Source organism: Aquarana catesbeiana, linkage group LG01 (genome assembly GCF_042186555.1).
Source record: "Aquarana catesbeiana isolate 2022-GZ linkage group LG01, ASM4218655v1, whole genome shotgun sequence".
NCBI classification, from domain to species: Eukaryota; Metazoa; Chordata; class Amphibia; order Anura; family Ranidae; genus Aquarana; species Aquarana catesbeiana.
In genome coordinates this window covers 856,810,056-856,824,877 of record NC_133324.1, presented here as the reverse complement: position 1 = coordinate 856,824,877, position 14,822 = coordinate 856,810,056, and the positions used below count along the sequence as shown (strand labels likewise).

Below are 14,822 nucleotides of genomic sequence, written 5' to 3'. Positions count from 1 at the left end.
TGGGATGAATTAGAGCAGAGACTGCAAGTCGGGCCTTCTCGCCTAGATCAGTGCCAGATCTCACAAATGCACTTCTGGAAGAATGGTCAAACATTCCCATAGACACACTCCTAAACCTTGTGGAGAAAGGGTGGGCCAACTCAGTATTAAACCCTACCGACTCAAACTGGGATGCCATTAACCACTTCAGCCCCGAAAGGATTTACCCCCTGAATGAGCAGGCCATTTTTTGCGATACGGCACTGCGTTACTTTAACTGACAATTGCGTACCCAAAAAAAATTAATGTCCTTTTTTTCCCCACAAATACAGATTTCTTTTGGGGGTATTTCATCACGTCTGTGGTTTTTATTTTTTGCACTATAAACAAAAAAGAGCGACGATTTTGAAAAAAAAAAACAATATTTTTTACTTTCTGCTATAATACATATCCAAAAAAAAAATATATAGAAAAAAACAAATGTATTCATCAGTTTAGGCCAATATGTATTCTCCTACATATTTTTGGTAAAAAAAAATAGCAATAATAATATATTGATTGGTTTACGCAAAAGTTATAGCATCTACAAAATAGGGGATAGATTTATGGACTTTTAAATTAGTTTTATTGTTTTTACTGGTAAAGGCTGCGATCTGCAATTTTTAGCGCGACTGCAACATTGCGGCAGACAAATCTGACCCTAAGTGACACTTTTTGGGGACCAGTGACCCCGATACAGTGATCAGTGCTAAAAAAAATGCACTGATTACTGTATAAAAATGGCACTGGCAGGGAAGTAGTTAACTACAGGGGCTATCAAAGGGTTTGTGTTCCCTTAGTAAAATTCTACATGTGTGGGGGAAGTGCCGACAGGAACACACAGATCGCTGTTCCTGATCACACTATCAGTTGCATAAAACGACACACGGTTACGTTGTTTCGCGCAATAGAGCCGCCCTGCGCAGTATAGAAGTGGTGGGTGGTCTTTAAGTGGTTAAAGTTCATGTAAAGGCAGGTGTCCCAATACTTTTGACAATAAAGTATATATAATACAGTGGAACCTAAGATTTCGAGTAACGCGGTTTACGAGCGTTTCGCAATATGAGCTGTTTTTAAAAAAACTAATTCTAACTGGCTTTGCGAGCTTCATCCCGCAAGACAAGCAGGATTTAAGCCTCTGGGGTGTGCAGTACCACATTTGGCCAGAGGTGCGGGGGCACCAGTGACGCTTGGAGACACTCGGAGCTGCTCGGTGACACTCTGAAACACTTCGTTCCCGAGTCCCTCAGAGCGTCTCCGAGAGTACCCCCGCACCTCTGGCCACATGCGGTACTGCATAGACAAGCAGTGGCTGTGGAACGGATTATCTGAGTTTTCATTATTTCCTATGGGGGAACTTGCTTTGATATACGAGTGCTTTGGATTACAAGCATTCTTCTAGAACGAATTATGCTCATAATCCAAGGTATTACTGTACTAGGACTCAGGGACATTACACTACTAATGTCACTGGAGGCAGTGATTCTAATGCCATCCAGTAATTTCACACCAAATGGTGCTGCCAACCCATGCCATGTACAACAATTTTGGTCTTTCCTCCATAACACTCATGGACAGTAGAATAAAGAAAAGAGCTAAAGGCTACAAAGGGAGGTATGGTAAAATAAGCTTAGCTTTCATTAGTAAGGTCCCAAGTCAATCAACAGTCTCACCTTGCTTTATGGTAAGAATGCTTTCAATGAAAATCTGAGAGATGTAAAGAAGGCTGTGTATTACCTGAGCATCCCCGAGCGCTGCCGCCTGTGTGTACATCTTTACTGACTCTTCCAGATGTCTATGGTGGTTTTCCCCACCATAATAATACATGTCACCCATCTTCAGTAAAGCTGCGAAAATAGAGAGGATTCATGATCAGGTGAGAATTATTACTCTAATAAAGAATGTACCTGCATTCAGAAGTCAAGTACATCAATCACTGCAATGCTTTCAGTACATCCTTGTGTATAGTAATAGCCATATCCAATAAGCCTTAATAGGCCATTAACATTTTTTAGTTTAGGCTACATCTCTAGCACAATAGTGAGACCCACTAGCCACAATATTACAGCTAACATAAGGTTAAGCTGTCAGTAAATGCACCTGCTAACACTAAGGCCCTGATTTATTAAAGTGTGAAGTGAGGTCAAATGCAGTGAAGTAAATCATAAGCAAGAAAAAGTATATATTTCTAAAACTGGTCTTAGATGATTCATTTTTTCGTTCTGCCAATGGGCTGAATGAAAAAAAAGACAAAGATTTCTGCATCCACACTATCAAAGTAGATGGAGGAATTCCCCTGCTGGGACAAAGTATTTTAAAAGCAGGACTCTTTGCTGTCAGAATATACTGATCAGTGGCTGCAGCCGATTGTTCTGTCAAACGGAAATTGCTACACATGGATCGAAATTCAGACAGTCCCTGCTGATGCGGCCGAATTTCGATACATGCATGACCAGGTTAAAACATTTTGTAAAGATAATTTTTTTATTAAAATACCAAACATGTTAAACTGACCAACTTTGTGCCATGATATTGCACATAGCAAACCCCGAACCTCCTCTTCTGGGGTCCCCCGCTGACAATCTCCTCTGTGTCTGGCCCCATAGCAAGCAGATCCTTGAGCTATGTGCGTTCACTGACACATAGCGCAGGTTGGCCCCGCCCCCCTGATCACTGCTCACAGGATTTGATCAACAGCAGCAGGAGCCAATGGCTCTTGCCGCTCTCAGCCAAGTCTGTGAGAGAGCATAGAGGGGAGAGAGAAGACTGGGAGACAGGCAAAGTGCTGGATAGATACAGTATGGGGGGGGGGTTGGGGCAATTAAAGCGGTAGTAAACCGCTGGGTGAGTTTTTTCTTTTTTCTGACCTGCAAGGTAATATCATAATGTGCTAGTATGAACACTCACATTCTAGCACATTATGTGAAACTTACCTGAAAACGAAGCCCTCCAGCAAAACACTGTCACCGCTGGAGACTGCTTCCATCTTCACCAGTCTTCCTTCCTGGTCCGCAGACCCTGGCTGTGCAACTGGCCGGAGCCACGATGCCGTCACTTCCGCGCCCGCGTGGGGGAGCCACCATTTACGGCACAGGACTCTGAAGGAACAGCCGTGTGTGTGGGGGGCAGACATAGATAGAGGTGTGTGGGGGGGCTGACACATAAACAGGTGTGTGTGGGGGGGGCTGACATATATACAGGTGTGTGTGGGGGGCAGACATATATACAGGTGTGAGGGAGGCTGACATATATACAGGTGTGTGGGGGGGGGGCTGACATATATACAGGTGTGTGGGGGGGGGGCTGACATATATACAGGTGTGTGGGGGGGGCTTACATATATACAGGTGTGTGGGGGGGGGGGGGTTTACATATATACAGGTGTGTGGGGGGGGCTGACATATATACAGGTGTGAGGGAGGCTGACATATATACATGTGTGAGGGAGGCTGACATATATACAGGTGTGTGGGGGGAGGCTGACATATATACAGGTGTGTGGGGGGGGCTGACATATATACAGGTGTGTGGGGGGGGTTACATATATACAGGTGTGAGGGAGGCTGACATATATACAGGTGTGTGGGGGGGCTGACATATATACAGGTGTGAGGGAGGCCGACATATATACAGGAATGAGTGCGTACAGGTGAGGTGGCCGGTGAATGTTGGTGGTCAGGCTCGGGGAGGGGGGGGCAGAAATAAAGCTGTGTAAGGGGCCCAAAAATTTCTGGTGGCATATACATGGTTTTAACCGTATTTGTGAATAAATCGTCAACAGTATATCAGATGCACTTTGTGGGTCATTGCCATTACTGGTAAACATCGATCACCCCAGCCCCTTAGCGCTGCCAGCTCTTGTTGTTAGCCTTCCCTTCAGCATTCAATCCCATGCTATGTGATAGCAGCACAGTTGAGCTGTTTGTACACAAATCCTGCATCAGGTGTTTTCACAGCCAACAGCGCCTGGAACCCAGGTTTATTGTTCTAATTGTCCTTTTGACCACTGCCACTGAAGTGGGGGAAATCTTAAAGCCCAACTCCAGGCAAATAAAAAACTATCCCTTGAAGTGGGGCTGTGCCTGCACTGCAAGGGTTAATTGCTCATTTATGTCTAGGGAAACAGTAAAAGGAAATATACTTATCCGATCCTCTGCTCTTCCCTGCAGCTAGACCAGTCCCTGCAGCTTCTGCACCCCCTTGCTCTGGTGATCTAGGGTCCTGATATCATCAAGACCACAGCAGGTCCATAGCCCTGCTCTTAACACAAGGACGCAGAGGGACAGTTCACCGCCAGATCGTGAGAGAGTGCCATCTGCAGGGAGAGCGGAGGATCAGGTAGGTAAAACGGTCTCCCCTCTGCCTTATTTAACTATACTTACTGGTATTTAAAATATAAAACTGTCTCTCCTCTGCCTTTTTTAATTTTTCTTGCACGTGATTGGGTATTCTTTGCAAAGTGAAACTTTACCTCATTTACTAAGCTCTGGAGCAACTGCACATGCAGAGTGCAACTGCACTTTGCAAAGTGCATATCCTATTTGCCTTAGTAAATCAACCCCAGAGTGTCTGAACAGCAATTTTCAAGTCTTGCCACAGATTCTCAATTGAATTTACGTCTGGACTTTGACTGGGCCATTCTAACACATGAATATGCTTTGATCTAAACCATTCCATTGTAGCTCTGGCTGTATGTTTAGGGTCATTGTCCTGCTGGAAGGTGAACCGCCGCCCCAGTCTCAAGTCTTTTGCAGGTGTGAGGGAGGCTTAACAGATTTTCTTCTAAGATTGCCCTGTCTTTGGCTCCATCCATCTTCCCATCAACTCTGACCAGCTTCCCTATCCCTGCTGAAGAAAAGCATCCCCACAACATGATGCTGCCACCACCATGTTTCACGGTGGGGATGGTGTGTTCAGGGTGATGTGTAGTGTTAGTTTTCCGCCATACATAGCGCTTTGCTTTTAGGCCAAAAAGTTCTGTTTTGGTCTTATCTGACCAGAGCACCTTCTTCCACATGTTTGCTGTGTCCCTCACATGACTTCTTGCAAACTGCAAATGCGACTTATTATGGCTTTCTTCCAACAATGGCTTTCTTCTTGCCACTCTTCCATAAAGGCCAGATTTGTGGGGTGCATGACTAATAGTTGTCCTGTGGACAGATTCTCCCACCTGAGCTGTGGATCTCTGCAGCTCCTCCAGAGTTAACATGGGCCTCTTGGCTGCTTCTTTGCTTATTGCTCTCCTTGCCCGGTCTGTCAGTTTGGGTGGACGGCCATGTCTTGGTGGTTTGCAGTTGTGTCATACTCTTTCTATATTCGGATGATGGATTGAACAGTGCTCCGTGAGATGTTCAAAGCTTGGGATATTTTTTTTATAATCTAACTCTGCTTTAAAATTTTCCACAACTTTATCCCTGACCTGTCTGGTGTGTTCCTTGGCCTCCATGATGCTGTTTGTTCACTAAGGTTCTCTAACAAACCTCTGAGGGCTTCACAAAACAGCTCTATTTATACTGAGGTTAAAATTACACACAGGTGGACTCTATTTACTAATTAGGTGACTTCTGAAGACAATTGGTTCCACTAGTTTTTATTTAGGGGTATCGGAGTAAAGGGGGCTGAATACAAATGCACACAACACTTTTCACATATTTATTTGTAAAATATTTTGAAAACCATTTATCATTTTCCTTCCACCTCACAATTATGTGCCACTTTGTGTTGGTCTATCACATAAAATCCCAACAAAAAACATTAAAGTTTTTTTGGTTGTAACATGACAAAATGTACTGTAAATAGTAAAAACAAGGTAAATCTTTTGTTGACCTAGTCTTACTAAGCCAGTCTTAAATTCAAGATGTCTAAATGTACATTGTGTTCAGGTTTACAAACCATTTCACTTCTGTCTTTAGGTGAATATCTGCAGCAAAATTGCTTTGCGATAGTGGATGAGTAGCCAGGGCACCAAATAATGATTTTGTAATAAAGTCCACCAATCTATTCCTATGGTTCTATTGGATATTATCAATGTACTTCAGTTTCATGTTCTTGGATCAAGACTGATGATCTAATGATCACATGTAAAACATAAAAGGCAAAGCGCATGGTTCCACCTAGTGGCTGAAAAATATTATGGTGGGACAGCTTTACCCTAATTAATATACAGTATATGTCACTACCACACACTCAGTAAAAGTACATTTTAAATATAAAATGCACAATTCTAGATCAGCAACACGGTCAGTGCTGTCTCAAAATGATAGGCTAAAAATCAAATTTAACAGGAAAAATAGATGTTTTGTTGGCAGGATGGCTTAATAAAACTGTGCATATGCTTGTTTTTAAAAATAAGTATATGACAAAGATCGGAGACACTATTCAAAAGCAGCAACCAATCATAACTGATCTCTTAGAACTGTAATGGCATTGCTACAAATGAATTCACTAGATTATTTCCTTTATTTAATAAACCTACTGACAAACGGTTCACTAATAGCAGGTCCATGAAATAAAAAAAAAAAAAAAAAAAAAAAAAAAGCTACATAAACATACCTTTGGGAGGGAAAATAATTCAACTATATACAGTACTTACTTTTTTTTCCAACATCCTCCCCCAGCTCCTAGGTAAGGGTGAGGTCCTCTTGCTTTTGGCCAAGATCTCAGATAATGTTAAGTGGCTCAATCTCATGAAAAGATGATCCTGCGCTTTGCTGCTGCGTCTTCTCACAACATGCTGCTCAGCATTCTCTGAGATCTTGTCGGCAGGAAGATGACATCACCCTCCAAGCTATGGAAGATTAGGAAGGAGGAGTATGTTACCTATGTGTCCCTCAACAGGTACAGTCATGCAGTGTTTTAGGGGGGGGTTGGGCATATTTAATAAGCAGACCTTGTCACTGAGGTGAAACGTCCGCTTAAGGCACAAATAAAAATTCAAAAGACGATTAAGATTGCTTTATTAAGTAATCTATATTCTGTAACATGGTATAATGAATACCCACCATATGTTGAGGGAGCGGGCTGGTGTACCGACAAATTATAATACCTCAATACGCAGGTATCCCTTAGCAGAAATGAAGACAGCTCCTGCAAAAGTAGAATTTTTATTATTTATGCAGGGAAGACTGTATATGTGGCATGGGTGTTTTAGTAATAGTTATCTCCTATGTACTTCAAATTCTGTTGTCCTGTGGTTTGGGGAAGAGACAAGCTCTATGCTACATCTATGTTAGTGTTAATCTACAAGGGAGGATGAAACACTCATCTGAGTTTGTGGGGGTTAAAGTGAGCGTTGCCAAGTGTGGAACGGGTCACTTCACACTAAGTGCACCGTTCTCATCCCTGTGTTTAATCACTTGACACCCAGACCTATTCATACACTTCTCACATAAGTGTAAATAGTACTTAGAACCCCCAAATATTTTATTTTTTATATATATATATATATATATATATATATATATATATATATATATATATATATATATATATATATATATATATATATATATATATATATATATATATATATATATATATATACACACATACACACACACATACACATATATACACACACACACACACAGTTGTGCTCATAAGTTTACATACCCTGGCAGAATTTATGATTTCTTGGCCATTTTTCAGACAATATGAATAACAAAAACTTTTTCTTTCACTCATGGTTAGTGTTTGGCTGAAGAAATTTATTATCAATCAACTGTGTTTACTCATCACTCATTACTCAATCATAATGACAACATAAACTACCCAAATGACCCCGATCAAAAGTTTACATACCCCAGTTCTTAATATCCTGTATTGCCCCCTTTAACATCAATGACAGCTTTAAGTCTTTTGTGGTATTTGTGGATGAGGCTCTTTATCTTCTAAGATGGTAAAGCTGCCCATTCCTCTTGGCAAAAAGCCTCCAGTTCCTGTAAATTCTTGGGCTGTCTTGCATGAACTGAACGTTTGAGATCTCCCCAGAATGGCTCAATGATATTGAGGTCAGAAGACTGAGATGGCCACTCCAGAACCTTCACTTTATTCTGCTGTAGGCAATGACAGGTTGACTTGGCCTTGTGTTTTGGATCATGGTCATTTTGGAATGTCCAAGTACGTGTGCAGCTTCCTGGCTGACGAATGTAAATGTTCCTCCAGTATTTTTTAACAACATACTGCATTCATCTTGCCAACAATTTTGACCAAATTTCCTGTGCCTTTGTAGCTCACACATCCCCAAAACATCAGCGATCCACCTCTGTACCTTTCATCATAGGCCTTGTTGACTCCTCTCCAAATGTAGCATTTATGGTTGTGGCCAAAAAGCTCAATTTTGTTGTCATCACTCCAAATGACTTTGTGCCAGAAGGTTTGAGGTTTGTCTCTGTGCTGTTTGGCGTATTGTAAGCGGGATACTTTGTGGCATTTGCGCAGTAATGGCTTTCTTCTGGTGACTCGACCATGCAGCCCATCTTTCTTTAAGTGCCTCCTTATTGTGCATCTTGAAACAGCCACACCACATGATTTCAGAGAGTCCGGTATTTCACCTGAAGTTATTTGTGGGTTTTTCTTTGCATCCCGAACAATTTTCCTGGCAGTTGTGGCTGTTATTTCAGTTGGTCTACCTGACCGTGGCTTGGTTTCAACAGAACCCCTAATTTTCCACTTCTTGATTACAGTTTGAACACTGCTGATTGGTATTCTCCTTTGATATCTTTTTATATCCCTTTCCTGTTACCTTTTCCCGCAGATCCTTTGACAATTCCTTTGCTTTCTCTATGACTCAGAATCCAGAAACGTCAGTGCAGCACTGGATAAATGATGCAAGGGTCTGCCAGGAGTCCAGAAACTCATTGACCTTTTATACACACACACTAATTACAAACAAACAGATCACAGGTGAGGATGGTTACCTTTAATAGCCATACAAATGCCTTTGCGTCAACTTGCATGTTATCAGGACAAAATCACCAGGATATCTAAACTTTTGATCAGGGTCATATGGGTAGTTTCTGTTGCCATTATGATTTAAAAAGAGTAAACACTGGTGATTGATAATAAATGGCTTCAGCCAAACACTAACCATGAGTGAAAGAAATGTTTTTGTGTTATCATTCATATTCTCTGAAAAATGGCCAAGAAATCATAAATTCTACCAGGGTATGAAAACTTATGAGCACAACTGTATATAGTTTTAAGCAGAGGCCCTAGAGAATAAAATGGGGGGTGCTGCAATTTTTTATGTCACACAGTATTTGCGCAGCGGTTTTTCAAATGCAATTTTTTTGGGAGAAAAATACACTTTAGTGAATTTTAATGCACAAAAACACAATAAAATACCCAACTGTTTGGTCAAATATAAAAGATGATGTTACGCCAAGTAAATAGATACCTAATAATTAATAATAGTTAATTGTGTTCCCTAGTGTGTGTTCTAACTGAAGGGGGAGGGGACTGTGTAGGGAAGATGGCAGATCGTTGTTCATACGCTGTATGAACAGAAGATCTGTCTCTTCTACCCTCAGAGAACCGGAAACTGCGTGTTTACACACACATATCCCGGTTCACCGTGTGTCAGAAGCGATCGCATGAGCCCGGCGGTGATAGTGACCGCTGGGCACTCGCATCGGGGGCGTGCAGCGCACGCCACTAGTGGCCACAGGGTGAAGCGTCGTTACATAACGTTGTTTCGCCCAGCCGTGCCATTTTGCCGCAGTACAACTGCGGCGGCTGGTCAGCAAGTGGTTAAAGATGCAGCCTCTCACTTCTTCTCATCTTTTTTAAGGGCTTTTCTTGCACACTTTTATTAAAACAAAGTTCAAGACATCACATGGGTTTCCCTCACAGGAAGGGAATATCTTAGCCACAAAAAACAAATGTACATCAGCCTCCTACAATGCGCTGCCGCTCTGGCCTCACACTTCAGGCCCTTTGCCTGCATCCTCCATACAATCTTACCACACAAGCTATGTACTCACACTTCTTAGCTCCATACTGCACTGGCTCCCTCCTATCCCCTAGGTGACCCCGGGCTGAGATGTCCTTTGTCCGCCTGGTCATTTCACTAATAAAAACTTCTAAACACACCTGTCCAATTAATGCGTTGGTTGTTTGCAAAACCAGAACCCAGGATTAGAGACTTCATCCCTCCCAAGTCTCTATGAAGTCTCCGGACTCCAGGTCCCCAATCAGCTTTTACCAGGTTGAGGAAACTGAAAATCCTGTTTCTTCTGTTTTGATACAAGCACCCTGGAGCCCCTTAACCTGCCTGTATGAGAACACTGGGTGACACAATAATCTTTTCACACTGTAGCAGGGCACAACACTGTCACATGTTACTCACTTATTTTTTTATGAGAAAAGAACAATCTGGGGATACTTACAGGAAGTTCCTCACAGAGATATGCTACATTTGTCTGAGATGATTCAATACCCGCTTCTGCTGCCAAGATGAAATGCAAAAAAGCCTCATTTCTGCAGAAAATCACACAAAACATAATCATTCATTTAGAGGCAAAATGTCAGATTGCCATAAACACCACAATGAGTTGTGTGGATATTGTTTCTATGGTTCCTATGGACAACACAGATATAGTCCTTGAAGACAATTTTTATATGTAAGCATAGCTGGTATTTTAAAGAGACCCAGTCACTGGAAAAAATGGGGGGCATATTGCTACTGGTATGAGGCGCAAGTGCCAAGAGGCAGTATTAGAGTTTGCTGCTAAGTTTTAACCTCTTCCCTTCCTCACACAAATTTCTACTGGTCTATCCCTATGATGGTCCTCCTCACTGGCCAACGGAGATGTATAGGAGTGAGGAAGGGGCAGGCAAGCTTTAGGAAATGCTGATGCATTGCTGTAGGTATGTACATCTACCTCAGCATCATACTTACCATATTGCGCCCCCTTTTGCCCAAATGACAAAACCTTCTAAAAGGATCGCACCTCACAATTTAGGGTATCGGGAGCATCAGTTCATCAAGACTTTTTTTTGCACATTAATTGTTTTTTATATAAATGTTGTTATGTTCATAGCTTGCAAAAGTACCAGTCGTGTAAAGATCACCAAAGAAAAAACTCAGCAAATCTTAAAACGAGGTGGAGGGAAACAGGAAAACATACTGTTTTTGCACATCAAATATTGTATTCTATTAAAATAAAATATAAAAAAGTAATTTTTATAATGATGTTTAGTAAAAATCCTCATATGCTTGAATCTGTTTGGGAAACAATCTCAATTAAAGTGTAGTTCTCTTACTTACATTGATCCATCCAAATAGGCATTTACAGCTTTTCTGATAACGAGTCCAACATTTCCATTTTGTTCAGCCACAAACTTCGCCAAACTGTGAAAAGTAGGTTTACTAGTTATGTTATTATTAGAATCTGTATTTTTATATTTTCAAGTATCTATTTCCTAAAAGTTGAACTCTAGACAAGAACCTAATAATACAGCTGTAATATATGTACAGTATATAAAAACAGTTTTGCCTGTCAAATGATTTGTAACTGTATTCATCCTATCCTATTACATAGTTACATAGTAGGCGAAGTTGAAAAAAAGACACAAGTCCATCAAGTCCAACCCATGTGTGTGATTTTATGTCAGTATCACATTGTATATCCCTGTGAAAGAGAATTCCACACCCTAGCCTTTAAGGTTAAACTGCTTTTCTTCTAATTTTAGTGAATGGCCGTGTGTCTTGTAAAATTCCCATTCTCGGAAAAGCTTTATTCCTATTGTGGGGTCACCAGTACGGTATTTGTACATTGAAATCATATCCCCTCTCAAGCATCTCCTCTCCAGAGAGAACAAGTTCAGTTTTGTAACTTTTCCTCATAATTAAGGTCCTCAAATCCTTCCTGAGGACAGGTGTCCAGAACTGGACAGCATACTCCAGGTGCAGCCAGACCAGAGAGTCTTGTAGAGTGAGAGAATTATCGATTTATCTCTGGAGTTAATCCCCTTTTTAATGCATGCCAATATTCTGTTGGCTTTGCATGCCATTGCTGAGCCTATCATCTACTAGGACCCCTAGGTCCTTTTCCTTCCTAGATTCCCCCAGAGGTTCTCCCCTTAGTGAGTAGATTGCATTCATATTTCTGCCACCCAAATGCATTATTTTACATTTTTCTACATTAAACCTCATTTGCCATGTAGTTGCCCACCCCATCAAATTTGTTCAGATCTTCTTGCAAGGTTTCCACATCCTGTGGAGATGTTATTGCCCTGCTTAGCTTAGTATTGTCGGCAAATACAGAGATTGAACTGTTTAACCCATCCTCCAGGTTGTTGATGAACAAATTAAATATGATTGGTCCCAGCACAGAACCCTGGGGGACCCCACTTCCCACCCCGATCATTCTGAGTACTCCCCCATTTATCACCATCCTCTGAACTCACCCTTGTAGCCAGTTTTCAATCCATGTACTCACCCTATGGTCCATGCCCACTTTGTACAATAAACGTTTATGGGGAACTGTATCAAATGCTTTTGCAAAATCCAGATACCCCACGTTTACGGGCCTTCCTTTATCTAGATGGCAGCTCACCTCCTCATAGAAGGTTAATAGATTGGTTTGGCAAGAACGATTCTTCATGAATCCATGCTGATTACTGCTAATGATACCATTGTCATTACTAAAATCTTGTATATAGTCCCTTATCCCCTCCAAGAGCTATGATCAAGACATGCCTAACAGAAAGTAAAAGGTGGACAAGAACCAGCCTGGACAGTGAAGGTTCAGCACTACACTGTGAAGGAATCGCTCTGTTCACTTAGCTCTCTTCTCCTATCAGCATGTTCCCTGTCAGAAGGCAGTCTCTGCATCCTGACTTCTACGGTCTATGTATAAACAATCTGCTGTGCGAATGCGTTTCACTCATTTGAACAAACACATAATGAGTTTTCCAGTAATTTGCTTAATTATTTCCTAGAATCATCAACTCCATCTAGTGACAATAATGCACTAAATTTCCTGAAATACCTCAATCAATTTTAGGATATAAATTAATTAACTAAATTCCGATAAAGTATTGTGACACCTTTGTGAATTACTGACACCTTCACACAGAAAATTTTGTTTATACATAGACCCCCTAGAGTTGAGTTCCTAATCTGAATCTTGCTGTGCAGAAGACTACAACAGAAGATTGATATCAAATCAAAGTCAGGTATTTATTCTACAACCCCTGGCAAAAATTATGGAATCACCAGTCCCTGAGGATGTTCCTTCAGTTGTTTATTGGTGTAGAAAAAAAAGCAGATCACAGACATGGCCAAAAACTAAAAGGCATTTCAAATGGCAACTTTCTGGCTTTAAGAAACACTAAAAGAAATCAAGAAAAGTAATTGTGGTGGCCAGTAACAGTTAGATTTATAGAACAAGCACAGGGAATAAATTATGGAATCACTCAACTCTGAGGAAAAAATTATGGAATTACCCTGTAAATTTTCATTACAAACACTAACACCTGCATCAGATTAAATCTGCTTGTTAGTATGTAGGTAAAAAGAAGGAGTGATCACACCTTGGAGAGCTGTTGCAACAAGTGGACTGACATGAAGCATGGCTCCAACACCAGAGATGTCAATTGAAAAAAAAGGAGAGGATTCTCAAACTCCTTAAAGAGGGTAAATCATCACGCAGTGTTGCACAAGATGTTGGTTATTCACAGTCGGCTGTGTCTAAAACATGGACCAAATACAAACAACATGGGAAGGTGGTTAAAGGCAAGCATACTGGTAGACCAAGAAAGACATCAGGCCTACCTGTACTAGGTTGCCCCCAGGACTTATACACAATGCTATAGTGCCTGGCCACCACACCAGTTCAGACGCAAACAGAGCAAACAACAGACTACTTGCATTTTAGCAGACAGATAGCGTGGTTCTAAGACAGTCCATGTAATAAGGCAGGCTGAGTTCAGGAAAAAGTCCAATATCCGATCTGGGTCATACACAGGGAAATCCAACAGCAAAGCAAGGCAGAAAAATGGGAGGCATGATCAGGAACAATGCAGGTAACTGTCTCTATCACAAGCCAGGGATAGAGTGTTTGGTTTGCTTATATCAGGTGACTGATCAGATCAATCAACTTACAGGGTGAACACAGACAGGGGAAAAGCAACAGCCAACACCCGGGTGCAGGAATGAGGAGCAGGGGCACTAAGTGATTATGACAGTTATCTAAAAATACTGGAGGAACATTTGCATTCATCAGCCAGGAAGCTGCGAATGGGACGTACTTGGACATTCCAACATGACAATGATTCAAAACACAAGGCCAAGTTGACCTGTCATTGGCTACAGCAGAATAAAGTGAAGGTTCTGGAGTGGCCATCTCAGTCTACTGACCTCAATATCATTAAAGATAGAGATCTCAAAACGTGCAGTTCATGTAAGACAGCCCAAGAATTTACAGGAACTGGAGGCTTTTTGCAAAGAGGAATGGGCAGCTTTACCATCTGAGAAGATAAAGAGCCTCATCCATAAATACCACAAAAGACTTCAAACTGTCATTGATGTTAAAGGGGGCAATACACGGAATTAAGAACTGGGGTATGTAAACTTTTGATCAGGGTCATTTGGGTAGTTGATAATAAATGGCTTCAGCCAAACACTAACCATGAGTGAAAGAAAAGCTTTAATTATTCATATTCTCTGAAAAATGGCCAAGAAATCATAAATTCTGCCAGGGTATGTAAGTGTCATATTTTGTGTGGCCACCATTATTTTCCAGCACTGCCTTAAACCTCTTGGGGATGGAGTTTGCTTCTGGGACAACAGCCATGCA

The 14,822-nt window shown here is 41.4% G+C and overlaps 1 protein-coding gene across 1 annotated transcript in view; it reads right to left on the bottom strand.

Annotated features, from left to right (window-relative positions):
• SEL1L3 (SEL1L family member 3) overlaps positions 1 to 14,822 on the bottom strand; it is a 112,409-nt gene that overhangs the window by 14,069 nt on the left and 83,518 nt on the right. The window contains exons 17-20 of the mRNA XM_073609138.1: positions 11,288 to 11,371; positions 10,407 to 10,497; positions 7,020 to 7,104; positions 1,756 to 1,865 (exon numbers count right to left, since the gene is read on the bottom strand). Of these exons, the coding sequence (XP_073465239.1) occupies positions 1,756 to 1,865; positions 7,020 to 7,104; positions 10,407 to 10,497; positions 11,288 to 11,371 (370 nt within the window). The remainder of the gene's footprint in view (positions 1 to 1,755; positions 1,866 to 7,019; positions 7,105 to 10,406; positions 10,498 to 11,287; positions 11,372 to 14,822) is intronic.